At 58.9% G+C, this 27,198-nt stretch overlaps 1 protein-coding gene across 1 annotated transcript; it reads right to left on the bottom strand.

Annotated features, from left to right (window-relative positions):
• Positions 1-1,095: 1,095 nt before the first annotated feature.
• Positions 1,096-27,198, bottom strand: RNF212 (ring finger protein 212). Its single transcript, XM_007181479.2, has 12 exons — positions 27,090-27,198; positions 24,272-24,333; positions 20,594-20,668; positions 16,766-16,822; positions 16,472-16,530; positions 14,660-14,712; positions 14,512-14,572; positions 13,635-13,680; positions 10,237-10,300; positions 2,381-2,450; positions 1,333-1,466; positions 1,096-1,174 (listed from the first exon to the last, which is right to left on the bottom strand). Exons 1-12 carry the CDS (start codon positions 27,196-27,198, stop codon positions 1,137-1,139), a joined length of 828 nt encoding a protein of 275 aa, XP_007181541.1. The 3' UTR covers positions 1,096-1,136.

The raw sequence follows: 27,198 nt of genomic DNA, 5'->3' as shown, positions 1-27,198 counted from the left end.
TCTTCGAAGATTTCTCTTTGGGTAGATCTGACTTTAGAAGCACAGAAATATGTGATGCAATTATAAACAGATCAGGTTGAAAGCACCCCCTAAAAACAGAGAGTCCGAGGAGACAAGTGTGCCTCTCCGCGTGTCCCCGGGGGTCCCCGTGGGGTGCCGTGTGTCTGCCCTGGGGTGGCCTCTCCTGCTTCGTGCGGGGGCCATTCTGCCAAGCCAGCCAGCGTCTCCGCTGCAGGAGTGACCACCAGGTGCCCGCGGCCTGCGGCACGTCCTCACCTGCCCCTCGCCTTGCCCTCTGACTCACCCCACGCAGCCCTCGCCGCGTGGTGAACAGGTGAACTCTGCTCTGCACACGCACCTACATTTTCCCGTTTGAGGTCTCACGCTCACCGGACTTGGATGCACACAGGGGACACAACAGGGCCAGGGATTTTACAACACGGGAGCATTTTCTGACGCTCGACAACTTTTGCTATCTCGCAGTGGGGATGGCTGCACACCGAGAGCCCCGGGGAAGGAGGGGGGGAAGCAGGGTTCCTCCCTGCTACAAAGCTACAAAGCGCAACCTGCCCAGCCTCGGCTTCCCAAGTGCGCAGCGGGTGGCATCTGCTTCCCGCCCTCAGGCTGCGAGCCTGACCCCGGTGAGAGGAGCCGGCAGTCTGGGGGCAAGTTCCAGGTAACTGCTACACGAAGGATCGTAATTAACCGTCTTTCCAGCTGGCCTTGTCCAGAGCGACACTGGGGTGAGGAGGGCGCGATCGGCCTGCAGGGGGAAGTCACACACGAAGCCCACGTCTGGAGACAGATGAGCCTCACGTGACGGGCCCACCTGGGCAACGACAGGCACCTCCGGCCCTGGGGCGGGTCTGACCCACGTGGCCACCCACAGGCCTCAGTGCTCAGCGCCCAGACCCCCCCTCGCCTACCCAGGAGCCGAGGCTGGAACTTCCCTAAGGAAGTTCTAAGGTACCAACTGCAAACACATCATACACTGCTGCCCCAAGAGAGTCCGAAAAACACTTTATTCACGCGTATCACTGAGTCGCTCCATCAGGAAAACGCAGAATCACGGCACTGGACACGCACACATGTTGCGGGCAGGCGCCGAGCCAACGTCCAGACGGGCGGGATCCTGCTCATCGCTCGTGCACGAGCCCCCCGAGGCCGGCAGACCCTGCGGGAAGCGGCAGAGGCACAACCCACAGGGAGCGCACAGGTGAGCACGGCTGGGTTCTGGCCCACTTTCAAAGGCTCAGAAACGCAGCTCTCAGGGACACCCCAAGCTCCGTGTCTGCTCCCCACACAGCGCCTGCCTTTCCCCGCGGCACTTACCTAAATGCTGCCTCTGCAGCAGCCCTGAGATGCTGAGGGGCTGCCTGGGTGCCGCCCCTCTCCCGGCTCTGCCTGCCGCCTGGGTCGCAGGGCTCTGGCTGGGCCACTCGTGGGGCGTCTGCAGGGCTGGGATCCTAGTGGTAAATTCAACAGACAAAATCACCAGCGCCTTCGGCAATGAGGTCACTCCAGCGTGGACTGTTTCTCGGTTTTCAAGGCGGCGCGGCCAGCCTGGGGCCGCCAGTACAGCGGGAGCAGCTCACACGCAGTGCATGGCAGGCAGCCCCGCGGGAGGGCTTCTCTGGGCCCTGGTGACCGTGGCAGGGCCCCCGAGAACTGCTGCCCGTTACCAGGGCCCAGGACCTGTATCGCTGGACCCTCCCACATGGCCCCTCTGTGCTGACGCTTAAAGAGTCAAGTTACAGTCAGAGGGCACGGAGCTGGGGCGGGCTCCTGCCGTGGAGTGGGGTGCAGGCAGCCTCACAGAGGTCCCGAGCGCAGCCCGTGGTCAGGGGCTGGGTGGGTGGCTCTGTGAGTGGAGGGGCGGCGGGCGCGTGGTCTGGAGGCCAGCGGCTGGACTGTGCCGAGGGGCAAAGCGTGGACAGGCTTTGGGAGGGGGATCGGGGGAGGGCCCACCTTCGGAGAAGCTGCCTGAGCGCCCAGCGCTGAGGAGGGACCCCGCGCGGAGCCGGCCCCGCGTGCAGGAAGGGCACGGCTGCTCCTGGGCACGCAGTGGCGCTGGGACCTGACCTGGCAGAGGGGGCAGCACCGGCCGCAGCGGCCACCTGCCCTTCAGGAAACCCTGCCGACCCCGGGCCGTCCTGGAGTAAAACGTCCTGCAGCCGTAATGGCTCTTCCAGGGTTTTTCGCGACAGGGCACCTGCTTAAGTTACGTTTTAGCTTCAAGAACATGACGTGGTCTACTGGGCCCCGCCTCACTCAGGGCCCGCAGATGGCAGCGCTGGGACGGGCGGGTCCCTCCCGGGCGGGTCCCTCCCGCCCCCACCTAATCCTGTCACCCCCCCCAGGAGCCGCAAGCGGGACCTACCTGAGCGCCTGGGGCTCGCTGGGGTGACTCGGTGTCAGGCCGCAGTGCTGAGGGCGGTGGGCAATGCTGCCTGGGGGTGGGCGAGAAGTGAACGAGTTGCTTCCCCATCCCTGCCACAGGTGGAGCCCTGCCCCCGCCCGGGAGGCTGCGGACCCCACCCTCTTCCCCATCTTCTCACCCACGTGCACCGTCCTGACCGCGCGGTCTCATGCCCGGACCGGCCGGGGCTGACCTTCAGCCGCTGTCCACACTCACACTGCCCGCGGACTCCGTTGGGCGCCACCCCTGGTATGCAGCAGGCGCTCAATAAATGTCCGGACCTGCACTCTAAGCCTTGGCTCCTGTTACTCTGACAACCACTCCGGGGACAAGAGGGAGAGCGTGGGGCTGCGGGCGACCCCTGGCGCCAGGACCGCCGTGTCACCTCCACCCAGACCGCAGGAGTTTTACACGGCTCGACTTCTGCCCGTTGACAGCTTCTGGGCTAATAAGAAGCTTCTTTTAAAGATGTAAATGATTCCTGGTACGCTTTAGTCACACCAGGGAGCAGACATGAAAAGACTGCTCTTCTTTAATACCTGAATTCCTCTGCATCTAAAGTTTGGAGAGTTTCAGCAGAAGGAAGCCAGGGAAAGAAGGGCAGACAGCATTTAGGTTAGGCTCCCTCTGTGTCCTTTCACGGTACCCCTTTCATAACCAAAGAACCTGGACCAGAGAGGGTGAGTGCCTTTCCCAAGGCTGCACAGCACGAAGTGGGCAATGGGGGCCTCATCTCTTTGTCTTGGGCTGTGCCCACTGCAGGTGACCCTCAGAAAGCCCCGGAGAACAGCTGAGAACCAGGAGGATAAACCATCTCGGCAGCTACGTTCATCGGGTTTGTTATTTTCTGTACTTTATGAGGGTCTGACGTCTGGGGGCCTTGCTGACCCTGGAGGCACTGCCCCTGCCAGGGCGGGCACACTCCCAGAGGCGGTACCGGTCTGCCTGTGAGCGGGGCGTGCCTGTGGTATGAAGAGCAGCCAATCCAGAGCCGGCTCTGAGCCCCTCCTCCATCCGCTGTCCCACTCGGCCCCAATCAGCCCGGCCGGACCTCAGACAAGCGGGGCGGCCCTGACACCTGCGACCACAGAGACGCTCAAGCCAGCCAACCTCAAGCCTGCCAGCCTCTCCCGCGGCCAAGGCTCTGGCCCAGGCCTCCGCCTCACCCCTCCCGGCGGCCGTGCCGCCTGCCTCCAGGGGCTGTGAGTCCCTCTTCCTCCTGCACGGTGGCGGCTCCTGATCTGCTGGCCTCACACGCCTGACGGGTCCCGGGTACAATCCTCTGTTCAGTGACTACACGCTCGACCCCACGATGGCCAGCAGCAGCACTTTCTCACGTACGCTTTACAGGACTTCATGGGGACAACGGTTATCAACACAGCTGAGGCCACCGAGGCCTCATGGGTCGTGTGGGCAGCGCTCTGACCGCAGGAACAGCGGGTGCCAGGCCCTCAGTAGGGGGTCTTTTGGGTCCTGCCTGAGAACCTTGGGCCACGGCAGTTCTCGGTCCTGAGGGCGGTGAGCCCGGGCGCCGCAGGAGGCCCGGGCAGCACCGAGGAGCCGCCCCCAGGGCCGGCGCTGCAGCCTGACTGAAAGCCAGTGACCGGCTGAGGCGCCACGGCCAACAGGACGCACCCAAGTCAGGGCCGGGTCTCTGCTCAGGAAAGCGGTGTGATTCAACACACTCGGAAAGATTTCCATTGAAAAATTTAAATGCAAAAAACATGTTGACATTTAAAGAGGGTAAGTTTCAAGGTCGAGAATGTGGGGACGCTCGCGTCCCTGTGCTGCCAGGCGGACAGGCTGCGTCCTGTGGACGAGACCTGGGCACTGACGGGCGGGCGGCCCGAGACGTGTGAACGGGTCGGCATCGTGCACAAGCTCGTGGGACAGACCGGCAGGGGAGCAAGGCTGAGGCACCCGCGGCTCCCCAACTCAGCCAGGGAGCGTTCGCCGAGAAGGGACCTCCAGCTGGGTGGAGCTGAAGTCCGCGAAGCCCCTCCCCAAGACCGAGCATGAGACGGGACCATTTTAGGACATCGTCTAAGACAGACAACAGCGTCCGTGCCCGGACACCCACTGCCGCCTGCCTGGGAAGGGGGCTTCCTTGCCTGGGCCGTGAGCGGCCCCTGCGAAGCTGCGCCTTTGCGTCGGGGGTTGAGAGCAGGAGGAAAGGGCACGGCCGGGGGTGACCCTGCAGGAATTGGGGGGGGCACAGCTTTGCTGCGTGCAGAGCAGAGACTGAGCACAGAGAGGCCGCCCTGCCTGAGAGATGCCCGGGCGCCAGCTCGCACAGGCCCGCAGAGCAGCCACGGCCACCCTGGAAGAGAAGGGCGAGGTCAGAGGACTCACACTTGACCAATTCGAAAAGTCCTCCAAAGCCACAGTGAGCAAAGGGCAGAGACAGTCTTCAGAGCAAAGGGGAAAAGCGACTCATCACACACGAGGACACGGCTGAGGGCGGCGATTCCGCGCCAGAAACAAGGGAGGGGCCGGAGGCAGCAGGACGACCCCGCAAAGTGCCAAGAACAGTCACCTGAGAATTCTCTTCCCAGTGAGATTATCCTCAAAATGAAGACATCATCATTCAAAGGTGACAGAAACTCGGAGAATTCACAGCTGGCCAAACTGCCCCACGATAAAACGGTACTTGGGTCTGAAAGGAATACCCACCGACAAGCACTTGGTTCCACAGGAAGGAAGTGGGTCCAGAAACCTGACAAGCGGGAGGGGCGCATGTGCTTTTGTTTCCTCTCCTGATCTTTAGGACACGTGAGTTTCTGTAAGGGAAGTCATTACAGGCCGTATCGCTGGGGTTCTACGTAACCTAAGTGGCTACACATAAACAAAGCATCACAAAGCAGCGAGTAAACAGACTGCACGGGCAAAGCTGCTGCATTTGACCAGAATCCAGCTGGATGGCCGATAAGAGGCGGGAGGCTACTCCCGAGGCAAGAAAACAGCGAGACAGCATAAATATCAACGGAAGGTCGAGTCTCCCGGTCCGCTCTGGCTGCCATGCCACCACCGCAGGCTGGGGCTTCAACAGACGTTTATTTCTCACAGGCCCCGAGGCTGGAGTCCAAGATCAAGGTGCTGGCAGATCTGACTCCTGGTGATCCAGTGGATCCCGCTTCCTGCCTGCAGACGGTGCCTTCCTGCTGTGTCCGCACGTGACCTCTTCCTGCGCGTGCCGTCTCTCGTGAGGACACGAATCCTATCAGATTAGGTCCCACCCTCAGGACGGCGCTGACCTCCTAGAGACCCCCGACTCCGAATGCAGTCACAGCTCTGAGGGGACACGGGGCACTAAAAATATTTAATGCCAAAGAAGGCAGTTAAGGAGATACAGATAAACAAAAAATCCCAAAAACACATGGCAAAGAGGCAGACATCAATCCAAACCTATTAATAACTATGCTGACTCAATGGACTAAACACTCCAGTCAGAGGCAGAGATTACAAGCAGGATGCAAGCACACATTGTCCACAAGATGCACACTCTGGGTTCAAAGACACAACTGGGCGAAAGCAAGGAATGAAAAGATGCCCCATGCAAACTGTACCCAATCTGAAATTAAAGAAAATTCCACTATCAAGATAACTCACTACTCGGGTACCAGTTTATGGATAACGCCTAAGACCCATACATTGAAAACGATGATTCCTCAGGTCAATCAGGGACCGGTAAGCGGAGAGGCAGACACGTCAGGTCTACCGACCGGAAGACGCAGGAGTGTCGAGAGAGCAACACCCCCAAACCGATGCGCTCCTATCAAAGCCCAGCAGGCTTTTTTGGTAGACTCTGACGAGTGGATCTTAAGATTCATATGGAAATGCAAAGCCCTTAGAAGAGCCAAGATTACTTCGGTAAATTAAGAACAAAGTCTATGATTTCAAAACTTAACCGTAAAGCACAAGTAATCTTGACAATGTGGCATTTATGAAAGGAAGGATGGAATATACTCATTGACAGAACAGAAAGCCCAGAAGGAAACCTTCACGGGTATGATCAGCTACGTTCAATTTTGGACTGTTAGTTGTTAGTATACAGAATAACAACGGAGTTTTGCATATGGATCTTGCACCCTGCAGCCTTCCCAAGCTTGTTTATAATTCTTGACAGTATTCTTACAGACCCCTTGGGATCTTCTACAGCAAGATCAGCTGTCTACAAAATAGTTACACCTCCTCCTTTCCAACTTATGCGCCTTAATTTCTGCTCTGCTAGCGCCTCCAGGACAAAGGCAAGTAGACGTGAGGCCTGTGGGCATCCTTGTCCTGTTCCTGGTCTCCAGGGAAAAGGTTCCACCTCCCCACATTAGGGTCTTGGCTGCTCTGTATGAGACTGAGGAAGTGCCCTTCTAGTGCGTGTCTCCTAATAGTTTCTACCACGAATGGTTGCGGAATTTTGTCAAATTCTTTTTCTGTTGTAAAGATCTTGTTTTTTAGGTATTTCATTCTACTAATACAGTTAATTGATCTTCAGATGTCAATAACCTTGAATTCCTGAGATAAACCCCATTTGGTGATGGTATATAAATCCTGTTATATGTTGCTAGATTTGATTGCCTCGTATATTTTTAAAGAATTCTGCACCAATATTCATGAAGATTATTGTTCAGTTCTTTCCCCGTGTTATCTTTGGCTGTGTTATTAAGATACCACTGACATAAAAGGAATTGGGAAGTTTTTGATCCTCTCCTACTTTCTTAAAGAGTTTATGTAGGATTGGTATTAGTTCTTTAAATGTTTCAAAGAATTCACCCATGAAGCCAATGAGAATTAGGCTTTTCTTTGTGGAAAGATTTTAAAATTACTAATTCAACTTCTTTATTTGATAGAGGTCTACCCAGACTTACTATTTCCTCTTGAGGTAGTTTTGGTATTTTCTCTCTTTCTAGGAATTTGTCCATTGCATGTAAGTCATCTACTTTGTTGGCAGAGTTGTTCATAATATTCCTTATAATCCTTTTACTATCTGTAGGATGTGTAGCAATGTTTCTTCTTTCATTTCTTATACTAGTAATTTGTGTTCTCTTTTTTTCTTGGTCAGTCTAGGCAAGAGTTTGCTAATTTTTTCAAAGGATAAACTTTAGGTTCCATTGGTTTTCTCTACTGTTTTTGTTTCCTATTTTGTAGATTTCTACTCTATTCTCTTGTAGCTTCTTAAGGTGGAAGCTTAGATTACTGATTTTAGATCTCCTTCCTAATGTAAGCATTTAAAGTTATACATTTCCCTCTAAGCTCCACTTTACCTGCATCCTGTAAATTTGGTACACTGTATTTTCTTCCACTCAGTTCAAGATACTTTCTGATATCACTGGTGACGTTCTTTGATCCATAAGCTAGTTATAATTGTGTTGTTTAATTTCCAAATATTTTATTGTCAGAATTTTTTTCTGTTGATTTCCAATTTAATTCCATTGTGGCCCCAAAATACACTCCATATGAACAGTCCTAAGTATCAGGACCTGTTTTGTGTCCCACTGTGTGATCTTTTCCAGAGAATGTCCCATTTGCACTTGGAAAGACTGCACACTCCGCTGTTGCTGGTGGCGTCACGTTTGTCAGATAAGCAGTCTCTCATCTTCTCTCTGATCACTTGTCTAGTTGTCCCATCGACTATTGATAGTGGGCTGTTGCAATGCTCAAATCATGTGTTGAATTAATTCTCTTTTTAACTCTGGCCTCATGCATTTGGGGACTTTCTTTTGTGGCGTGTTTGCACTAACGGTTATGTCTTCCTGATAAATGGACCTTTAATCATCATGAAATGCCCCTGTCTCTAGAGACGTTTCCTATCTTACGACCTGTGTGTGATGTGAAGACAGCTGCTCCAGCTCTGTACTGGCTGGCTTGCTTGATGCACCCTGTCCGTCACCTTGTCTCAGCCTATTTGTGCCTCTGGGTCCGAGATGTGTCCCTTGCAGACAGCGTGCAGCAGTCTGACGTCTCTGCCTCTGTTGCACACTCATACCCGATGCCATCCGTGGCTTACGTCAGCGTGTCCACTTTGCTCTTTCCCTACGTGTCTCGTGTCTTTTTCGTTCCTGCTTCCCTCACAGCTTTCCACCTCTGAGGGGAGAGCACCGAGCTCCCCAGACTGGATGGTCGGCTCTTCTTTCCATTGGCAGCTTTTGCTCTCCTGTCAGGCGTATAAGCATTTGTAATTGTGTGTCTTCCTGACATCCTGTTACGAGGAGTCCCTTCTGCTCCTGGCCTCCAGAACCGTCCTCGTCCTGGTCTGTTTCTCTGATACTCACGCCGCACCCCAGCCCTCATCTGGCTGCCACACGCACGGTGTCCTCTCACTTGAGACGTGTCTGTGCTGCTGTAGTTCAAGCACGGCACTCATGGGGAGCACGCGGGGCATCTCTTCACTGGTATGGCCGGTTGCTCACGGGTACTGGGCGGCTGACGTGCACCTGCACCTGCCATCCTGCTATTTACTGTATGCACCTCATTCTCTTTCCTGCCAGTCTGCCCGTGTTGCCTTCTAAATGCTTTTCAATGTAAGTATTTCAATTCCTCTTTTAAACTGCATTTTTGTTTTTTAAAACACTGAAGTATAGTTAATTTACAGTGCTGTGCTAGTTTCAAGTGTACAGCTATGTGATTCAGTTATACATACATATATATTCTTTTTCAGATGCTTTTCCATTTTAGGTCGTTACAAGATATTGATAGAATGGATAAACAACAAGGTCCTACTGTAACAGCACAGGGAACTACATTCAATATCTGCCAGACCCCCGGTTCCTGAGGGAAAGATGCTCCCAGCGCCGGGCTCTGCCCCGCAGACCTGCCGACGTTGACCTGAAACCCACACCCGCACGGCAGCATGAAGGTGGGGGCACAAGGCGGGGACACTGGGCTAGGCACAAGGGCGGAGAGAACGTTGACGCCCACAGGACACCCCAGCGCCCAGGGGAAACGCCACCTCCAAAACCACGGGAACCCTGACGGGCGGACACTCCAGCTGCACAGGAGGACGGAGGTGGGAAGCATGAGAGGAAAGGGCCCTGGAGCGACAGATGGCCTGGGATCCCAGGGGAGGGCAGGGAAGGGAGACAGGAAGACACAGGCCTGACCTGTGAGCTGAGGCTGGGAGCACAGCGCCCACGAAGGGGAGGGGAGGGGAGGGGAGGGGAAGGGAGGAAGGGGCAGGCGAAGCAGCGATTCCAAAGTGCAGAAGCAAATCAAGCCCTAGCCAGGTGCTCAGGTGCAAGGGCGGCACCAAGAGGCCCTAGACAGATGCAGCTCAGAAAACCTACACCTCAGAGGCAACTATCAGAATCTCAACTTCAGCAAGAAAAAAAATGAATCTAAGGACGGAGATGCAAGAAGCAATGGCAAGAAAGAAAACAGAAGAGCTGACGATTAAGAATGAATAAGCATTTATCTCAAATGTAAACATTTCCATGATGACACCGAGGAAACTTCCAGGGACTTGGCCCGAGCTTGGTGAGGGAGGGACTTGGGGTGGAGGATGGGGCGTGCGCCAGAGCCTAGTGCTTTGGGCAGGCGGGCGGGCTCACGCTGACCCCCCGGGGAAGGGCCCGGGTGCTCACCCAGCAGCCTCTGCAGCAAGCACCAGTCAGCACAGCAGGTCTTAGGATTCCTGTTCAAGGCCTAGGAGACAGGACACGAGGGCCCGCCTCCCCTGTGCCGGGTCAGGTGGGGCCCCATAGGTGCCCCGGCTGGAGCCAGGAGGGGCCCGTTCTGGGGGAAACGTGCCTCCACACGGACCCACACCCACCGGGTAAGTCCTTCAGCACGTGTGGACCGGGGCAAGGCGGCGGGTCTCCACTTACCCATGCGTCCATCCCGAGGCGGGCTGAGCAGAGAGATCCTTGTCAGGCCAGGGGCGACCTCACGCTAAGGTGTAAGAAGAAAACAATTGGTAACGTTCCACAGCTGTCACTCAGGAGGAAAGAACCTCCTCATTTGCTAAGAACACAGCTCCTCGGTCTCATCTGCCTGAGAAACTCCTGTCTGGCCTCGTGCTGTGCGGGGACGCGGCCGAGCGGGTGGGGCCCGTGGTGGTGGGTGGACGAAGGACCCACCGAGTGCTTTTAAGAGTCTCCGAAGAGGAAAAGTAAACCAACTTCTTGGCTGACGTTAGGAATTTCAAAATCCTGAGTAAATCCTCATTTGGGAAGCGTCTTGTCACCTCGAAATCCAGATGCTGACGGGCACGATTAGGGCTGGCGGGCAGTGCCCGGCGCCAGGCCTGCTTCACGCCACGCACACGGCAGCACCCGCCAGGCGGCGCCCCATCCCGCCCGCTCTGCCCCCAGAGCCACCCCTCTAACTGCACGGTGGGACCTGGGGCAGGGCACACAGCCGCTGCCAGGAACCCAGGCCTGGCGCTGCTTCTGTGCCCGTCTCTTCATCTCCACAGCCCGTCCTGGCCCTTCCTGGGGCCCTAGACTCGGCCACCGCCCCACCTGTGCCCCTGCTGCGACCTCGGGCCCACCTTCCCAGCTCCCGCGCCCACGACGGTCCTTTGCTCCGCTGTCAAGCAGCCTCCCTGCCAGCTCGGCGGTGGCCTCGTTTCAGGGCACCCTCTGCAGATGTCCCCACCTGGCCCTGCCTCCGGCTCACGCCTGCTGGCAAGACTCTGACCTTGGAGGGACTGGGCCCCACCCTCGAACGCTTTGCAAACAGCGTCTCACTGCCTGGCAGGCTGGTGCCCACCCACCGGAGCAGCTTCCCCTCCCTCTGGCCTCCCTCCCCGGCCCACCCACTCCAGGCTTGTGCCCAAGGCAAGGGCCTCTCCAGGTTCCGCGAGAACGGCAGGGCTGGCTTGGGGACGCTTACTGCTCAGGGTGCCCTCGTCCCATTGCTGCCGTGGCTTTAACGTGGCTCGCGGTGAGCAGGGCCTGACCTCACAGCCCTTCCTGCTGCTGCTGCTTCTGTGCTGCGTTCAGGGCCTCCCTCCAGCTCGGCCACCCTCCCCGGCCCCTCTGCGGCCGCCTCTGCACCGGCCCCTGCCCCTCCTCCCACCTCCGGCCCGTCCTACATGTCAGGCCACGAGTGTCCAGCACAGGCCAACTCTGAGAAGTTATCAAAGAGCGGAGACGAAATCACTCCTGTCCGGTCAGCACCTGTCTGGGGGAGGCTCCAGTAACAGGCGAAGCAGGAAGAGTTTAAAGATGCAGCGTGTCCAGGACGGTGGCTGTGACGCAGGTGAGCGCTGGCCACGGCCCAGGCCGGGGGAGGGCGCGGGCACAACTCCAGGAAGCGGAGGTGCCGAGACAGGCCCCCACAGGACCCGCTTCTTCGAGCGCGCCTGCGCCTGGGAGCTGCTGTCGAGAATTTGGGTTGTTGGCAGCCGTACTCGGCTGCCCTCAGGATTTCAACGGTCACCCCGGCTCGGCTGCGAGCACATCTCCGCGTGGACGGCCAGGTGGTTGGGCCGATGTGGCAGAGCGGGACCACACCCAACCAGGGCAGCCAGGGCCAGGGAGGGGCCCAACCTTGGGCTGCATTCTGGGGTGGGTCTCCTGCCCTCCACTGGCCCATCAGCCACCAAGTCCCCGTAATGTAACCGGGCTGGCTTGTGGGACGTGATTGCACGCTGCATCACAGCCTCCTCCACACACCTCACTCCGCGGGGAGCTCGTGCCGCCAGAGGACGGGCGTTCTGGAGAGGCCCAGGCCCCGTGCCAGGAAGGCATGGTGGGGCCGTGTGCGTCTGCAGCCCCTCGGGGTTCCGCGGGGCCACGTCCTCACTGGAGGCCACGCCCTGGAGGGGACGACCGGGAGGCCCCCGCCTGCTGCCCGCAGTGCCACCTCCCCACGGTTCACGGGCTCAAGCACGTCCTCACCGTACACGTAGGTCACCCCCTCCGGGGAACCAGCACCTGCCGAGCTAGCCCCTGAACGTCCACGGTCCAAGTCCCCACGCGGAACCTCACCGGCGGGTCCCTCTCTGCTCGCAGGCACGGCCGAGGGCGGGAGGCAGGCTCTGCCTCCCCCTCCCTCCTAGGACCCAGGCCCGGTGCAGGGGGGGAGGGGGGCAGCAACCCGCTCTCCTCCTCCAGGACCGCCCTCGCCAAGACCACCAGACTCCTTCCGGGTCACCTCAGGGAGCGCGGGCACTGCCCTCTGTTCCATGGCTGCAGGGTGGGCCCAGCCATGCTGTCTGCGGGACCTCCTGGGGGGTCTTGGGGTTTCCAGGAGACGCCTCACTGCCCCGCTCGGGGTCTCAGGGCAGCCCCACCAGAGAGGTGTGCGCACACCCACCCCAGGGCTGACGGGGTGTCCGGGAGGTGGGCCGCTGGGTGGACCAGTTTTCCCTGAAAACGCGCGTCCTGTTCTGGCAGCCACAGCCTGTGATCGATGGTTTTTCTGGAACGCGGCCGTGCCTGTTTGCTCCACACTGCGAGGGGTGAGTGCTGAGATGGGGACACGGGTCCACAAGAGTCCACCCAAGCCCGCGTAGATGTTGGTCTAGAACCTCACTTTGGAATCTCAAACCAGCTTGTGGCATTCTGGTCCCGAGGCACAATTTCCAATGTGCCGCCCAGGAAAACCCCGTCGCTGAGCCGTCAGCCCTAATCTCTGGAACGTTCTTTAACCTCCGGAATGGGGCCCCATGTGGGCCGAGGCTCACGGTCCAGCTCCTGGGGCAAAGGCGAGCCGGCAGGGACCTGTGAGCTCCAAGCTGGGGGGACTGTCTCGTGAGCGGTCGAGGTCTGCGGCAGGGCGGAGGTGCACCCACGCCCCCTTCTGCGATGGGAGACGGCTGACGAGGGGTAGTGGGTGGGAAGCGTCTCCCCACCGGAGCCGGAGTGGCTCTGCTGCCCACCCCGCCCCTGACGGCCTAGCCCTGCAGCCCAGGTTCCTCCACATCTGCTTCCAGGATGGCTCCCTGGGGATGAGCACCGCTTCTCGCCAACGAGCCCGCACGCTGGCATCCACCTCGCAGGTCGTGTGTACTTGGTGACCATAGCAGCGTGAGGCCTCCAGGCAGGACTGAGTTCAGACGCCAGCGGTGGGAGGAGGGCACCCCCCCCCGCAGCCCCGAGAGCCCAGTGGCCCCACGGCCGCACCCCAGCCTCCCTCCCAGGTCCCTCCTGCGAGCCGCCTGGAGATTGGCCGCCCAGAGTCCACGGAGCTGGCGTGCAGGAAGGTCATCAGTGACGAGAAAACCATCCACGCGAAGCATCTGGGAACCAGGCACGCGGAGGGCAGGTGCACTCACCTTTCTCCTCGGCGAGGGCGTGAGGTCAACTTCCATGGACTCCACCCTGTTACAGACAGTGAAACACGGTCACGGGCCTGGTTACGACCAAGGAACAAAAACACACGCGGCCCCGCGGGCGGCTCTCCTTCCTGCAGCTGCCGAGCACCAGGGCAGCTCGGGGATCTCAGCCCCACGTGGTCAGCGAGGCCTGGGAACCACCGCGCACCCACCCAAGGACACGGAAGCCCCCGCTGTCCGGCCCAAACGAGCCCTCCTGTCTCCCCTCCGACCGCCTCCCCCAGAAGGTCCCCGCATGGCCTCCTCCGGGCTGGCTGCCCGCCTCTGGCCGCCGTCACTGGGCTCCTCCGCTTCCTGCCGGGCTTCCCGGAAGCAGGAGCACCTACTGCCCGGCCCAGACGCTTCGTGCAGGCAGGGCTCGGTCCACGGCAGTTCCCTGATTAACCAGCCCAGAGGCTGGCGTGGGACGTGGCCGGGCATCCCCGCAGGAGCACGAGGTGGCGGGAAGAGGGCCTGCTCCCTACTTTCTGAACGAGCTTGGGGCGAGGGCGGCCAGGCTGACGGGGCCTCGGGCGCCCTCATCACACCCGCTACCCGTGGGCTCAACTCCAACCTCCCAAGAGAAAAACTCCACCGCGGCCACCACCCCTCTCTCGTCCTGTTTCCTTCCACATCTCTCTGGTCCCAGGGTCAGAGGAGGGTCCCGGGGACAACACCCAGCTGTCCAGCCCGGGTCACGTGACCACCCCCCACCGATGCCTGCGGCCACAGGGACGGAAGCGGAGCCAGGCGCAAGCTGCCGGCGCCTGTGCTACGTACCCCTGCGTCTGAAACACTGCCCGCTGACGTTCGGGGGTTGGGGGCTGGGGGTGCACACCTTTCAGAGGCTGACGAGTCAGGCGGCAGGGAGAGAGGCCCGCTGGGCTTTGTCGAAGGAGCTGTGGCGAGAAACCTGGCGCTGGAGCCCATCGGGTCCACTCCGCACCTCGCCGCAACCCTCCCCTTCCGGGCATCGCTTTACTTACTTGAAGCTGGATTTTTTATTGTGCTGAAAGCCGTCTGTTGTGACAATCTCACACTAAATAGATGGAGAAAAGGCATTAATTGAGCCACAAACGTTTACTTCCAGGTAATTCCTTCCAACCTGAAAGTAAAGAAAACAGAAACAGCCCCTGTTCTCCGTGGCACTGCCCCCTGGCCCCCTCCCCAGCCTCAGCTCCTGCACACGCCTGGCTGCATCCCACAGGAACGGAGGGAGCTCCCTCTGACTCGCCAGAGCCCAAGACAGTGCTGAGAACACAGCAGGCGCTCAATAAAGGCCTGCTGAGCGGCCCACCGACCGGCGGGGGGACTGGCCGTGCTGGGGCCCAGCTCCCTGAAGGGCACTCACTCCTGCTTCCAAGTGACTCAGTGGAACAAACTGGGTGCCACGCTGGGCGTGTGGGGAGGGCGAGTGTCCAAGGCCTCCCCCAAACAGGCTCCGTGACAGGGTCAGCAGCGGTGACACCACGCCGTGCTTGGCGGGGCAGACCTGGGCAGGCGTGGTCTGGGGCAAGGGTGCCGCGTGGGGGGGCACAGGCTCCCCCCAGAGGGAGACACAGGCCACGTGGTGCACGCAGTCAGTGGGTGGGCCTGGCACAGAACCCACCGTGCCAGGAACGCTCCACCTGGAGCCCGAGGGAAACAGGCAGATTTGGACCCTGAAGACACCAGGTGGGACACAAAGTGCCTGTGAGGCAGAGCGAGAGTACGGCACCAAAAATGGCCAGGGATGGGCTGGAAGGGTGAGACACAGCAGCCAGACGCAGGGAGAAGGCGTGCGCGGTGGGGCGGAGTGGGTGCTGCAGGTACCGAGGTCTGAAGGAGCAGGCCAGCAGGTGCAGACACCAGGGGGGGACAAAGCCACAGAGGGCGAATGGGAAAGGTAAGGGCTGGGAATTTTCCAGAATTAAGGAAAGACATGATTCCACAGAAAGAAAGCAAACTGCACACCAAGGAGGACAGATCCCAGGGACTGGCCCGGGGGCCTCTTGTCCCCGTGTCAGGGTCAGGCCTCGCCCGCCACAGGAGGTCTCGGCCGCGCTGTTTCCCCGCAGTCCTTCAGGGAAGGGAGAGGCCTCCTCTGCCACTGCGCTGGCCCGCAGCTCGCTGACCCCAAACACGCCTTCAGTGGCGGCACCAGCAGCTCATGCCCCATCGCGAAGGCGGGTGGGTGGAGGCCTTTTCACCCCAGACGAGGCTGAGTCCACACTGGCAGGCGCCCAGCTCCGACTCTGGCTGGTGGCCCCTGGTGCCCACGCTGCCCTCAGCTGCCCGATGCAGCAAGGAGGCGGGAGTCCACGCACTGGGGCAGGGGGGTCACCGCTGGGTAGACAGCAACCCCGCAGGTTAACCTGTGGCCCCCAAATTGGGACTTCTGAACGTTCACTGCGTTCATACTGTGGCTCATAAAACCGAGGACGTGGCTGAACACGGGTGGTGCTGTACTGACCCCCGGGGGCCAGTGGGCCCAGGGCTGCCCCAGGGCCCGGACCAGGGGATGCGTGTGCTGCATGCGCTCTCCGGGGAACTGCAGGCGGGGTTCACTCTCCTCCCAGGCCCCCTCCCGTCACCCCAGGAATCACTGCGGGGCCCCCCAAGGGGAACCACTCACGTTCTTAAAAATTCTTCTTTTCTGTCTCCCTTTCCTCCCCTCCAGTTTCCTGCACTTTTGCTTTGACAGAAGTTCCTAGCCAACCGAAGTGCTCTTTCCTCCGCGCCCTCGGTTACGACAGGGCTGAGACAGACGACCAGTCACGACAGCAGGCCCACCACCGCCCTCGTGCCCCGGGGCTCACCTCTGCAGCTGCTCCATCCTCAGCGCTGACTTCCTGAGGGACTCTTCCAGCTGAGAAATCTAAACACAATTGAACGACTTCCAGTTACCACACGCGCTACACCAAGCGACAGTTTAGACGCAACACGTGGATCCTCAATTTCTTAAACCACAAATCAGAACGTGAGTTGTGTGGCAGTGGCCCTCACGCTATCTATGAGTGAACGTGCACCAAGTCCAGGGCATCAGGTGTGCAGGAAATAAGCGCTGGGTGACGCGACCGCTGTTCTCCTCGCTGCCAATCAACTGGAGTTACCTTTTCTCCGTAGAAGGCTATCAGTCTCCTCCTGTGCTTTTCTTGAAATTCTGAAACCTGCAAAGACAACACGTGTCAGCTGCTGATGCGCGTGTGGTGGCCGCCGCAGAGGCCGGTGGGGACTTCCGGCAGCCACCAGCTCTTCCCAAGACGTGGCCCCACTGCTGCCTGGCAGCCAGAGCAGATGCCGGCAGAGCCCAGGCTGAGCGGACGGTCACGGCCAGGCGCACTCCGCCCAGAGGCAGCGAGGGCCGCAGGTTCCACGTGGGGATCGCGTGGGCACGAGGGCTGCTGTACCTCCCTTCCGTGTGGCTTCAGGGGCGCTCGGGGCCCAGGCCGCGGGATGGGACACATTCCACAGGGCCGATCACCGTGTGCTGTCCCTCAGGCAACAGCAACTGGATCACAGGATGGCCTCCTGACCAGACAGACCAAGCAGGAACCCCCTGACCTGCCTCCCCGACTGGGCCTGCGCCGGGCAATAATGCCACCAGGCAGACAGACAGGGCCATGCCATTCCAGGAGCCCAGTGACCTTGACTGGACATCCAGGGCCAGCAGCGCCTGGAACCAGCACCATCCCTGGTCCTCCATTTATGTGAGCCCCAACCTCCATGTCTGTGGTGCCCAGAGCCTGGACTGGTCCCTGAGAGCGCCCACGTACATTGGAAAACGGCGACTGTGATTTCCTCAACAGAAGAGAGCGCTACTGTCACCACTGGAGCTTCAGACAATGACACCCACTCTCTCAAAACACTAAACTGAACTGCTTAAACCTAATTCTTGTCGCCGTCGGCACACAGCTGACACACAGCAGAACCATGTGCTGGGCAAACTGGGATTTGAAGACCACATTGTATAAACGCATCACCCACTTCACTCCCCCCCAGGAATCTGCCAACATGCGTGCCAACACCCAGGGACGGTGGCCTTTTCCCTGGGGCTCACTGGTCTGGTCCAAACTGAGGGAGAAAAATCCCTCTGTGGAAAGGAGGCTGGCCCAGCCCACCCATCTTCGGGCCAGGCCACCTCCAGAGGGCGGGGCTGTGGTCAGGAGGGACAAACACCCTCTTCAGAGTCTCCTGACCGCCTGGCTCCTACACCTCCTGAGGGATTCAGAGCCCTCGGGTCAGGGGACACGCTCCACAGCGCTCCATGAGACCAGGGACGCGTGTCTCCACCCAGGGGAGGGTCGACGGACACAGGTTCTGCCCAGAGCGTCAGCCTGTGGAAGGGGTGCCCCAAGGGGACCCCAATGTCGCCCCTGCCCGAGTCCTCATGATTCGCGAGGCCCCGTCCCAGAAAGGCTCGGGACCGCACCAACGGTTCTCAAGTCCTGCTGCCCCCGGGCCTCAGCAGGCGGACTCCTGGGTCCTCACTCCTGGCGAGGTGAAGCCCCTGTCAGCCCGTGACTGGCTGCCTTTTCCTCACAGCGTGCAGGGCATTGAGGCAGGGCCATCGGGTTCCCGACTGAGGGGGGACCGTGCACAGCTGGGAGGGGTTTTGTACAGACAGTTCTCAGGCCGCCTTCCCCAATCACCTTCAGCAAGACACAGTGACAGTCACCTGTCTCCGCAGCTCACTCCTCCGCGTGTCCTACGCCTGCGGCGAGAGACTAACGTCCCGCACTGACCCCTGACCTCGTGCCTTGGTGCAGGGCCCAAACTGAGAAACAGACGGCACCGCCTCTGGGAGCAGCCCCGGGCCGTTCTGGAGCGGCTGGCAGCGGGCCACCCTCCAGCTGGCACATGGGACCCCACCTCGGAGGCACTGGGGCTCAGCAAGGCCTGCGTACAGGCCAGTGGCTATCTCGACTTTGGCAGGCCGTTTTTGAATGTGGACCTTGGCGAGGACAAGCGTGCAGGCCCTCTGTGGCTGATACAGACGCAACAGGACAGGTAAGGCCACAGCAGGGGCAGGGCCACGGGCAAAGCTGGCCCTGGGAGAGGGGCCGGCCGGTGGGGCGAGAGCAGCCCCACTGAGGGCGCAAGGCTCATGCGGGCTCGGGGGCAGCCCGGACCCTGCGGCCACACGCCATCTGCACGGGGTGGGGCGCCCGAGGCTGAGCGCTGTGGCCTGGGCAGGGGTCAGATGGTTCCAACAAAACAAAATGAAAATGGGCTCGAGTCCTCATGTGGGTTGAGACACAGGCGAGGCCTGATGAGACGGCATGAAGCCTAGAGGCCGCGTCGGACGGCGGCCGCCCCAGCTCTGCTCAGAAACCGAGGAGGGGCTGGCCCGCACAGCCGCTCCGCGCTGGTGCCCGGCGGGCGGCCGGAAGACCGGGGCCGGAGGAGGGGCACAGCGCCCTCGGGTGGGGCCGCGGGCGTCCGTGCCAAGGGCTCAGGAGGCGCTGCCCAGTCCGCTGCCCTGCTTCCCACCTCCGGTCTCGGGGGAGAGGCTGGTGGGTAAGAGGCGTCAGAGGAAGGAGGTTTCAGGGGCAGAACAAGATCGGGAGGGTGAGTGGGTGGAGGAACTGGCCTGGTTCTGCCACGGCCCTGGCATGTCCAGGGCCCGTGCCCACGTGCTCACAGCCTTGGTCCCAGGCTGCTGCACGCTCCTCAGGTCACCGAGGACCCACAGAGGCTGTTACATGGGTCTTACCTGCCAACCTTTACCCTGCGAGAAACTAATACTGAGAGAAATTTAAGATGTTTATTAAATTCATTTAAAGTAACAGCAAACCCAACAGGCCAGCACGTAGAGCGAGCTGCTATGTCCTCTGTCGTGCGGCAGCCCTGCACTTGAGACGGGCACGTAACCACCAGACGGCGGACCCAAGGCCGCTGGGCTGCCCCCTGCACGGTCCTCCCTCCACGCCGGGGGCGCGTGGCCTGAGATGGAGGGGCGGCCCCGGGCCCCGTGCTGGGCTGTCCTTGGTGAGACTCCTCCAGGCGCAGGGCTACCTGTGTTCCTCCCAACACAGCCAGCTCTGGCCCCGGGGACCTGGCCCGAAAGAGGGTCCCACTGCAAAAGGGGCGATACGGGCAGTCCCTGACCCCTGACCCCAGCACTCACCTTGTGCTGATGCTGAGTCTTGGGGCACCCCTGCGTTCCCCTGGAGCAGTCCCAGGATGACGGGGGACAGCCACAGCCCCACCAGTGCTTCTGGCCACGTCGGAGCCAGAGAGCAGCCTCCCAGGGGAGGGGATGGTCTTGGCAGGCTGGCTGACCACGGCCTCCAGACATGCAGGCCAAAGGGCAAGAACGGTCGGGCGAGTAGCGCTGCCCCAGGGAAGGGCCTCGGCCTCAGGCGGCTCCTGGCCGCTCCTCCACACGGCCTCCGAGGGCAGGTGGCAGGCGGCCAACAGTGGGGGCTGCGCCTTTAACAGAAGGACAGCTGGGGGGACCACAGGCTGTGCAGTGACGTCCAGGGAGGAATGTGAGGAGGGCACGGATGCAGAGCATTAGAGGCTGGGCACGGGGGCGAGCGTGTGAAGCAGCAAAGGGGGGACGTGCACGGTGACAAGGAGGAGGGTCGGGCAGGCACGGATGCCACGGGGGCCACAGGGTGGGCGAGGGCTGCACAAGGGACCCTCAGGAGAGGACAGCGTCACAAAGCAGCCCACTGCCCGGAGTCCAGACAGCCCCAGCCCCACCTTCCAAACCCCAGATCTAAGGTCCGTCCCTCGAATCATGAGGCTCCGTGGGGCGTCCTGACCAAGCGACCACTGTGTCCTGACACCCAGCAAAGGCACAGAGACCACGGGACAGAGTGCACGGCTTCGCCACAGTGGGGGTGGGAGACACTCGCCGACCGTGTGTCCAGAGTGCACTGGTCTCCACAACACCAAGCCTCCAAGGGCTGAGGGCAAAGCCTAGGACTCACCTGGGAGGTGGCCCTTGCGTACTTCCTGCACAGGCCGTCTATGCCCATGAACAGGGCCTGGATGTCGGAGTCTGTCTGAAAGAGAAAAGGCTGCTTCCACCACCACTGCCTCCACGGGCCAGGGCTCTACGCGCTCCAGGGCCCAGACTCAGCCGCAAGGACGTCACGGCTGCGTCCCAGGGGCACCGAGTACTCCACGGCGCGGGTGAGGGACGGTGCCACCTCCTCGAGGACCAAGGGCAGTGCTGAGGGGCTCCAGGCGGCTGGGGGAAGCCGCGTACAAAGGGAACAGTGAAATCAGAAGTGGGAAGAGCGAGGGGCACGACTTTAAACTGCTCACAAGTACGTGTTATTTATTTATTTTTAAAAATAAATTTATTATTTATGTTTGGCTGCGTCGGGTCTTCATTGTTGTGCGTGGGCTTTCTCTAATTGCGGAGCACAGGCTCGGTAGTTTTGGCACGTGGGCTCAGCAGCTGTGGCATGCAGGCTCTAGGCGTGGGGGCTTCAGTACTTGTGGCTCGCAGGCTCAGTAGTTGTGGCTCACGGGCTCTAGAGTGCAGGCTCGGTAGTTGTGGCGCATGGGCTCAGTAGTTGTGGTTCACGGGCTCAGTAGCTGGGGCACGTGGGCTCTAGGTGTGTGGGCTTCAGTAGTTGTAGCACGCGGGCTCAGTAGTTGTGGCTCGCAGGCTCTAGAGTGCAGGCTCAGTAGTTGTGGCGCACAGGCTCAGGAGTTGTGGCTCGCGGGCTCTAGAGTGCAGTTTCGGTAGTTGTGGCACATGGGCTTAGTTGCTCCTTGGCATGTGGGATCTTCCTGGACTAGGGCTCGAACCCATGTCCCCTGCATTGGCAGGTGGATTCTTAACCACTGCGCCACCAGGGAAGCCCCGTGTTCAGTTATTTAAAAAGCAAACATGAAAAAGTAGGGTTTACGAACCGGCACCTGCCCATGTACACTCCTCGTGCAGATACACCTGCCTCCCGCCCCCACCCACCACCCGGTCACAGCAGCACAAGAGACACAGAAGGGCCAGGACAAGGACACACACAGGCCGATGAGACCAGGAGCCTGGGCCCCTCCCAGTCTGTACCAAGCGTACAGGCCCAGCCGCTCCCCATCTCCGCTGAAATGACAGTAACACTGCACTTAGGGAAAGCGAGACCCGAGCTAGAAACTAGGAAATGCACTCAAAGGGCCAGGGCCCCCGAGGAGCTTCTGGAGGACCCTGTGGAGGGGCGGCTGCAGGGGAAGCGGCTCCAGAATCCACTGCCGGCTCGGAGGAGGGCTGAGCAGGGCGCCAGGAGGGCAGGGGCCCCATGGCAAGGGCTCCGCGTGCACGTGAGCCCCGCGCTTGACCTCCACCCGAGACCCTGGACAGCACCCAACGCGCCTCGAGTCCCATCTTCCAAGGGAAACAGGACAGAAGCCACGCCTCCCCTGAGGGCTTGGGTGAGGCCTACACACTAGGGGCAGGGGCCCTAGTGAGTGGAGACCAGACTGACACCCACAGAGAACCTGGTCCTACACAAAGACCTCCATGGGCCAGGAGGGAGGCGAGGGTGTCAGCACTGACCTGTCAGGGCCCAGGGCCTTCCTTTTTTTTTTAAATTTATTTTTATTGTAGTATAGTTGCTTTACAATGTTGTGTTAGCTTCTACTGCGCAGCAAAATAAATCAGCCATATGTATACACATATCCCCACCATTTAGGACACTACAGTGCATTAAGTAGAGTTCCCTGTGCTATACAGTGTGTTCCCATCAGCTGTCTATTTTATATATAGTAACAATAGTACATATGTGTCAATCCCAATCTCCCAATTCCTCCCACCCCACCCCTTTCCCCCTTGGTATCCATACATTTGTTCTCTACGTCTGTGTCTCTATTTCTGCTTTACAAATAAGATCATTTATATCATTTTTCTAGATTCCACATATATGCATTAACATATGAAATTTGTTTTTCTCTGACTTACTTCACTCTGTATGACTGTCTCTAGGTCCATCCACGTCTCTACAAGTGACCCGATTTCATTCCTTTTTATGGCTGAGTAATATTCCATTGTATATATGTACCACATCTTCTTTATCCATTCCTCTGTTGATGGACATTTAGGTTGCTTCCACGTCCTGGCTATTGTAAATAGTGCTGCTATGAACACTGGGGTGCATGTGTCGTTTTTTTTTTAAATTTATTTATTTATTTTTGGCTGCACTGGGTCTTCACTGATGCGTGAGGGCTTTCTCCAGTTGTGGCGAGTGGGGGCTACTCTTCATTGCAGTGCGCAGTCTTCTCATCGCGGTGGCTTCTCTTGTTGCGGAGCACGGGCTCTAGGCGTGCGGGCTTCAGTAGTTGTTGCACGCGGGCTCAGCAGTTGTGGCCTTGTGGGTTCTAGAGCGCAGGCTCAGTAGTTGTGGCGCACGGGCTTAGTTACTCTGCAGCATGTGGGATCCTCCCGGACCAGGGCTCGAACCTGTGTCCCCTGCATTGGCAGGTGGATTCTTAACCACTGAGCCACCAGGGAAGCCACATATGTCTTTCTGAATTATGGTTTTCTCAGGGTATATGCCCAGTAGTGGGATTGCTGGGTCATATGGTAGTTCTATTTTTAGTTTTTAAGGAGCCTCCACACTGTTCTCCATAGTGGCTGTATCAATTTGCACTCCCACCAACAGTGTAGGAGGGTTCCCTTTTCTCCACACCCTCTCCAGCGTTTACTGTTTGTAGATTTTTTGATGACAGCCATTCTGACCAGTGTGAGGTGATACCTCACTATAGTTAGGGCCCAGGGCCTTCCTGAGGGGAAATACGGAGTCCCCGAATGGGACAGAAGGTGGGGAGAGTGACTGCACTCCACACGCATGGAGACCCCAACAGAAAGCCCTCGCTTTCCCACTTCTAGGAATTTATGCTCTAGAAATAGTCTTACAGGTATGTGGAACTATGGTAAAAAAAAAAAAAAATTCACTGTAAGATTGTTTGAAATAGTAAAAAACTGAAAAAACCCAAAGGTTTACCAATAGGAAAATACTGTCATACCATGCAATCATTTTTAGAGAATGTGGGTGTGTACATTTTAGAAAATGTAGTGTCAACTGGAAAACACCATATAAAAGATAAATCACACTAACACCCAGAAAAGGATCCACACTCCTGGCTGTCATCATCTTCGGGAAGTAGGATTTGGGGGACTTTCACATTCTCTGTTATGATTTTCTGTTAGGTTTGAGTTTTGTGTAATTTTATACTATATTTGTAATCAGAAAAGCAATTTTTATAGATTAAACATCAGATCAAATACACATCTTAGACCCTAAATGTGAAGGAATCAACTTCACCGACTTGCCCTCAGCCCTCTTAATTGGAAATGACTCCAGGAAAACCAAACTCCACCACCTTCTTGAGGAGCTGGTGTTGTACTGAAGAAACATAGGCACCCGACTTCTGTTCCCAGGAGCACCACACCTCCTAATGGGGCCAGGCTCTGGTTAAGGAGAAAGTTGTGCAAGGTATTCAGAACCACGCTATTGGACTTTATGCAGAAAGCTTGTAAGATCTCCTACTGCACGCGGCAAAACAAACAAAAGTTTTAGACACCGCAAATGACTAAAAATTGAACGTCACATTTAAAAAGAAACACTGTGATTAACTTTCAGATACTACAGATTTCAACTTACACGTTTCGAAAGCAGAACTGTACGACATGGAACTTTACAAATCAAGCATTCATCCCTTTTACCTACAACAGAAAGCAAATTTTATTCTATTATAGTGAGTAGTGCTTTTAAATACATATAAATGCAGAACTTCTTGCAAAAGTATACAGGATTACAGCACTTGCAGTAGACAAGCCTGTGGGCGTGCACATAGCTAAAAAGACTTACATAAGTAACAATCTTTTTTTTCTTGTTTTGCAATTATGCTCCAAAACGGTGGCCATAAAGATCAACAACACAAATTTAGATCAGTCCCAGATATTTCTTACAATCAGATTTTATAGGAATAACTTAACTTAAACTTTTAAACTCTACAAAATGAAAAGCTCCTCCCACCCACCTGGCAGCTGCAGTGCTTTGCTCTGCCCCTCGGCCTCACCCCTGTGGCAGCTGGGACAGCTCACTGGGCGTCGGAGCATTTACTGAGCTCCTGAGACAGGCCAGGCAGTGCCGGGGGCTGAGGACGGAGGTGTCATGTCCCCCACCGCCACCGCCCCTCGCTTGGCCTCCTCCCCGTGGGCTGCCCGCCTCCACGTGCTCCTCCTCCACCGGCCGGCCCTGCACCCCTCAGGGCTCCCCCTACTCCGTCCCCCTCGCTTCCAGCTCCTGGTTCGGCCCTGCCTCGTCCTCACAGCCTCTGATCTTGGGTTCTCCACTAGGCAGCATGGAGGCCAGCCGTCGGTCCACATCCACCCGCCACGGGTCCTTCCAGGCAGCACAGCAGCCCAAACCCGGGGCTGCCTCCCCCCGCCCCCGCCCCCCAGTTCAACACGGCTGAGAAGCACGATTCCAACACTGCGGAATCTGCAGCATTGCTGGGCACCCCTCTGCTTTTCTTGGTCATTTCCCCCCAGTTCCCTGCAGGGGGTACTCAAACAAGCCCCCGTGTCATCCACTGAGGAAGAGGCCCGTCATGCGCACCTCTCTCCCCCGGGACCACACGGTGGCCGACGCGCTCGGCCTCCTTCCTCTGTCTTAGGCCAACGGCCCCCCAGGCCAGGCCTAACCCTCCACCCTGTGCTCACCTCCTCTCCTTCCCACAGCCCCGAGGGCTCCTGTCCTCGCTCAGACGCCCTCCCACTAAGCTCCGCCCCTAGCCCTCCCTGGCGCTTCCCAGCCCCGAGCCAGCCCGTCCCCACCATCCCCACGGCATCACGCAGGTCACCCACCCTCTAAGGCCAGGGCCACACGCCGATGCGCTGGCTGACTGCGCCGGGATGCCTGGTTTGACGTTTCTGCTTTCTCTTCCGCTCACAGCCTCCTCCTGTCTCCACCCACCTTCTTTAGGAAATGCTCTTCCCCAGGTGAGAACGGGCTCCTGCATCCCCTGCCTTCAGCCCTCCCGTCACCCCAGCATCTCCACTCTCCTCTCTGCACTAACCTCTCCCTGCTGCACTCCAGCTGCCCAGACTCCTAGACCCTCGTGTGTCCTCACAGCCCCCCTCGGTCTCTCCCCGCATGGCTCTCCCTGGAACCTCCGTGTCCAAAGGTGAGGTCCTGAGCCTCACCTCAAACCCACTGTCTCCCCGCAGTGTCCTGGATGGCCACGGGAACCCCACCGCCAACCCCGGCGAGCTCCACACGTTGGAAACCGAGATGCCTTCCTGCACCCAGGTCTGCCCAACCTGCCCGCTGCTTCTGTCCAGCCCCGCGGGCGGCTGTCCTGCTCCGACACCTCTCCCCTGTGCAGGGCGCCGCTTCTTCCCCAAGTCCTGCCGCCCGCCAAGTTCCACTTCCCCCAGCCACGCAGACCGAGACTCAGCCAGCCCACCCCTGGGCACGCGACGGTGCTCGCCCCCAGACCCCAGCATGAACATGCCTGCAGCACCACCTGTTGACAGCCAAAGCCTGGAAGAGCCCGAGGGTCAGCCGCGAGCTGGGAAATACACCAGGACACGGCGTCGGTCCAAGCAGCAAGGAAGGGGCACCAGGGGCAAGTGTGCACCGAGGATCCCGCAGCGAGAGGCCCAGGCAGGGGCCACCCGGGGCGGGTGTGTGTGTGTGGGGGGCCTGCTGCCCACTGGACCACCCGCTCACCGGGGTTAAACAGTCCAAGGCGATGGACACCAACGCGGATCAGGACAGTGGTTTTCCTTGAGGAGGCCTGGGGGTGTGTGTGTGTGAGATGGTCTGATTTTTAATCTGTGAGCTGGTTTCACAAGTAAGTCACTTTGTGAGAACTCACTGTGTTTCCATTTAGGCTTTTTTCCTGTATAAACTCTATCCGTCAATAAAAACATTTCTCAAGAAGAAAAGAACACGTCGATCACGTCACTGCCCACTGCCCGCTGCCCACAGGTGGGGCCGGGGCCTCCCTCGCAGTCCACTCCCGCCTCGGGCCTCCCCCTTCCTCCCACCCCCTCTGCCGGGGACACTTCTGCATCCCCCCGCTTCTGGCTGCGCTTGTCCTTACAGGGACCAGCCTGAGGTCGGACCCCACGTGGCAGGCGGGCCAGTGCCGGAACTGAGACACTCGGCCGGGGCGCTGCCCGCCCTCCCTGTGGCCCCTACAGGTCCTGCCCCCCCAGCCCGCAGGCAGGCGCCCAAGAGTCGCGACCGGGAGCCTCTCGGTCTGTGCCCCCCCACCCCCGCATGCCCGTCCCTCCCCCAAGGCCCCCTGCTCCGAAGGTCCTCTCCCCCCGCCAGGCCTGCTGACTCTCTCCCCCAAGGCCCCCTCCCCCGGAAGCCCCGCCCCCTGGAAGGCCCCCCCCCCCACCAGCCCAGGGGTCCAGGTGTGGGCCTGGCCCGAGGGCCCTCAACGCCCTGACCCCGCCCTGACCTTTGCGCAGGCAGACATCGCAGTACACGTGGCCGCAGTTAGTCAGGCTGAAGCACGCCATCCCCTGCGGTGGCTGGAAACAGCGATTACAGAACACCCAGCCGGCCAT

The sequence above is a fragment of the Balaenoptera acutorostrata genome, chromosome 5 (genome assembly GCF_949987535.1).
Source record: "Balaenoptera acutorostrata chromosome 5, mBalAcu1.1, whole genome shotgun sequence".
In the NCBI taxonomy this organism is placed as follows: domain Eukaryota; kingdom Metazoa; phylum Chordata; class Mammalia; order Artiodactyla; family Balaenopteridae; genus Balaenoptera; species Balaenoptera acutorostrata.
The sequence above is the reverse complement of the archived record's forward strand: the minus strand, read 5'-3'. Positions and strand labels throughout refer to the sequence as shown.

What these genes read in the sequence shown, in the direction of transcription:
- RNF212 (XM_007181479.2), bottom strand. Translation starts at nt 27,198, where the DNA reads ATGGCCGGCTGGGTGTTCTGTAATCGCTGTTTCCAGCCACCGCAGGGG. An exon ending in ACGCAAGGGCCACCTCCCAG is followed by an intron (nt 16,823 to 20,593) that starts GTGAGTCCTAGG and finishes TTGTCTTTGCAG; the next exon opens with GTTTCAGAATTTCAAGAAAA. An exon ending in CGCCCTCGCCGAGGAGAAAG is followed by an intron (nt 10,301 to 13,634) that starts GTGAGTGCACCT and finishes CTTACACCTTAG; the next exon opens with CGTGAGGTCGCCCCTGGCCT.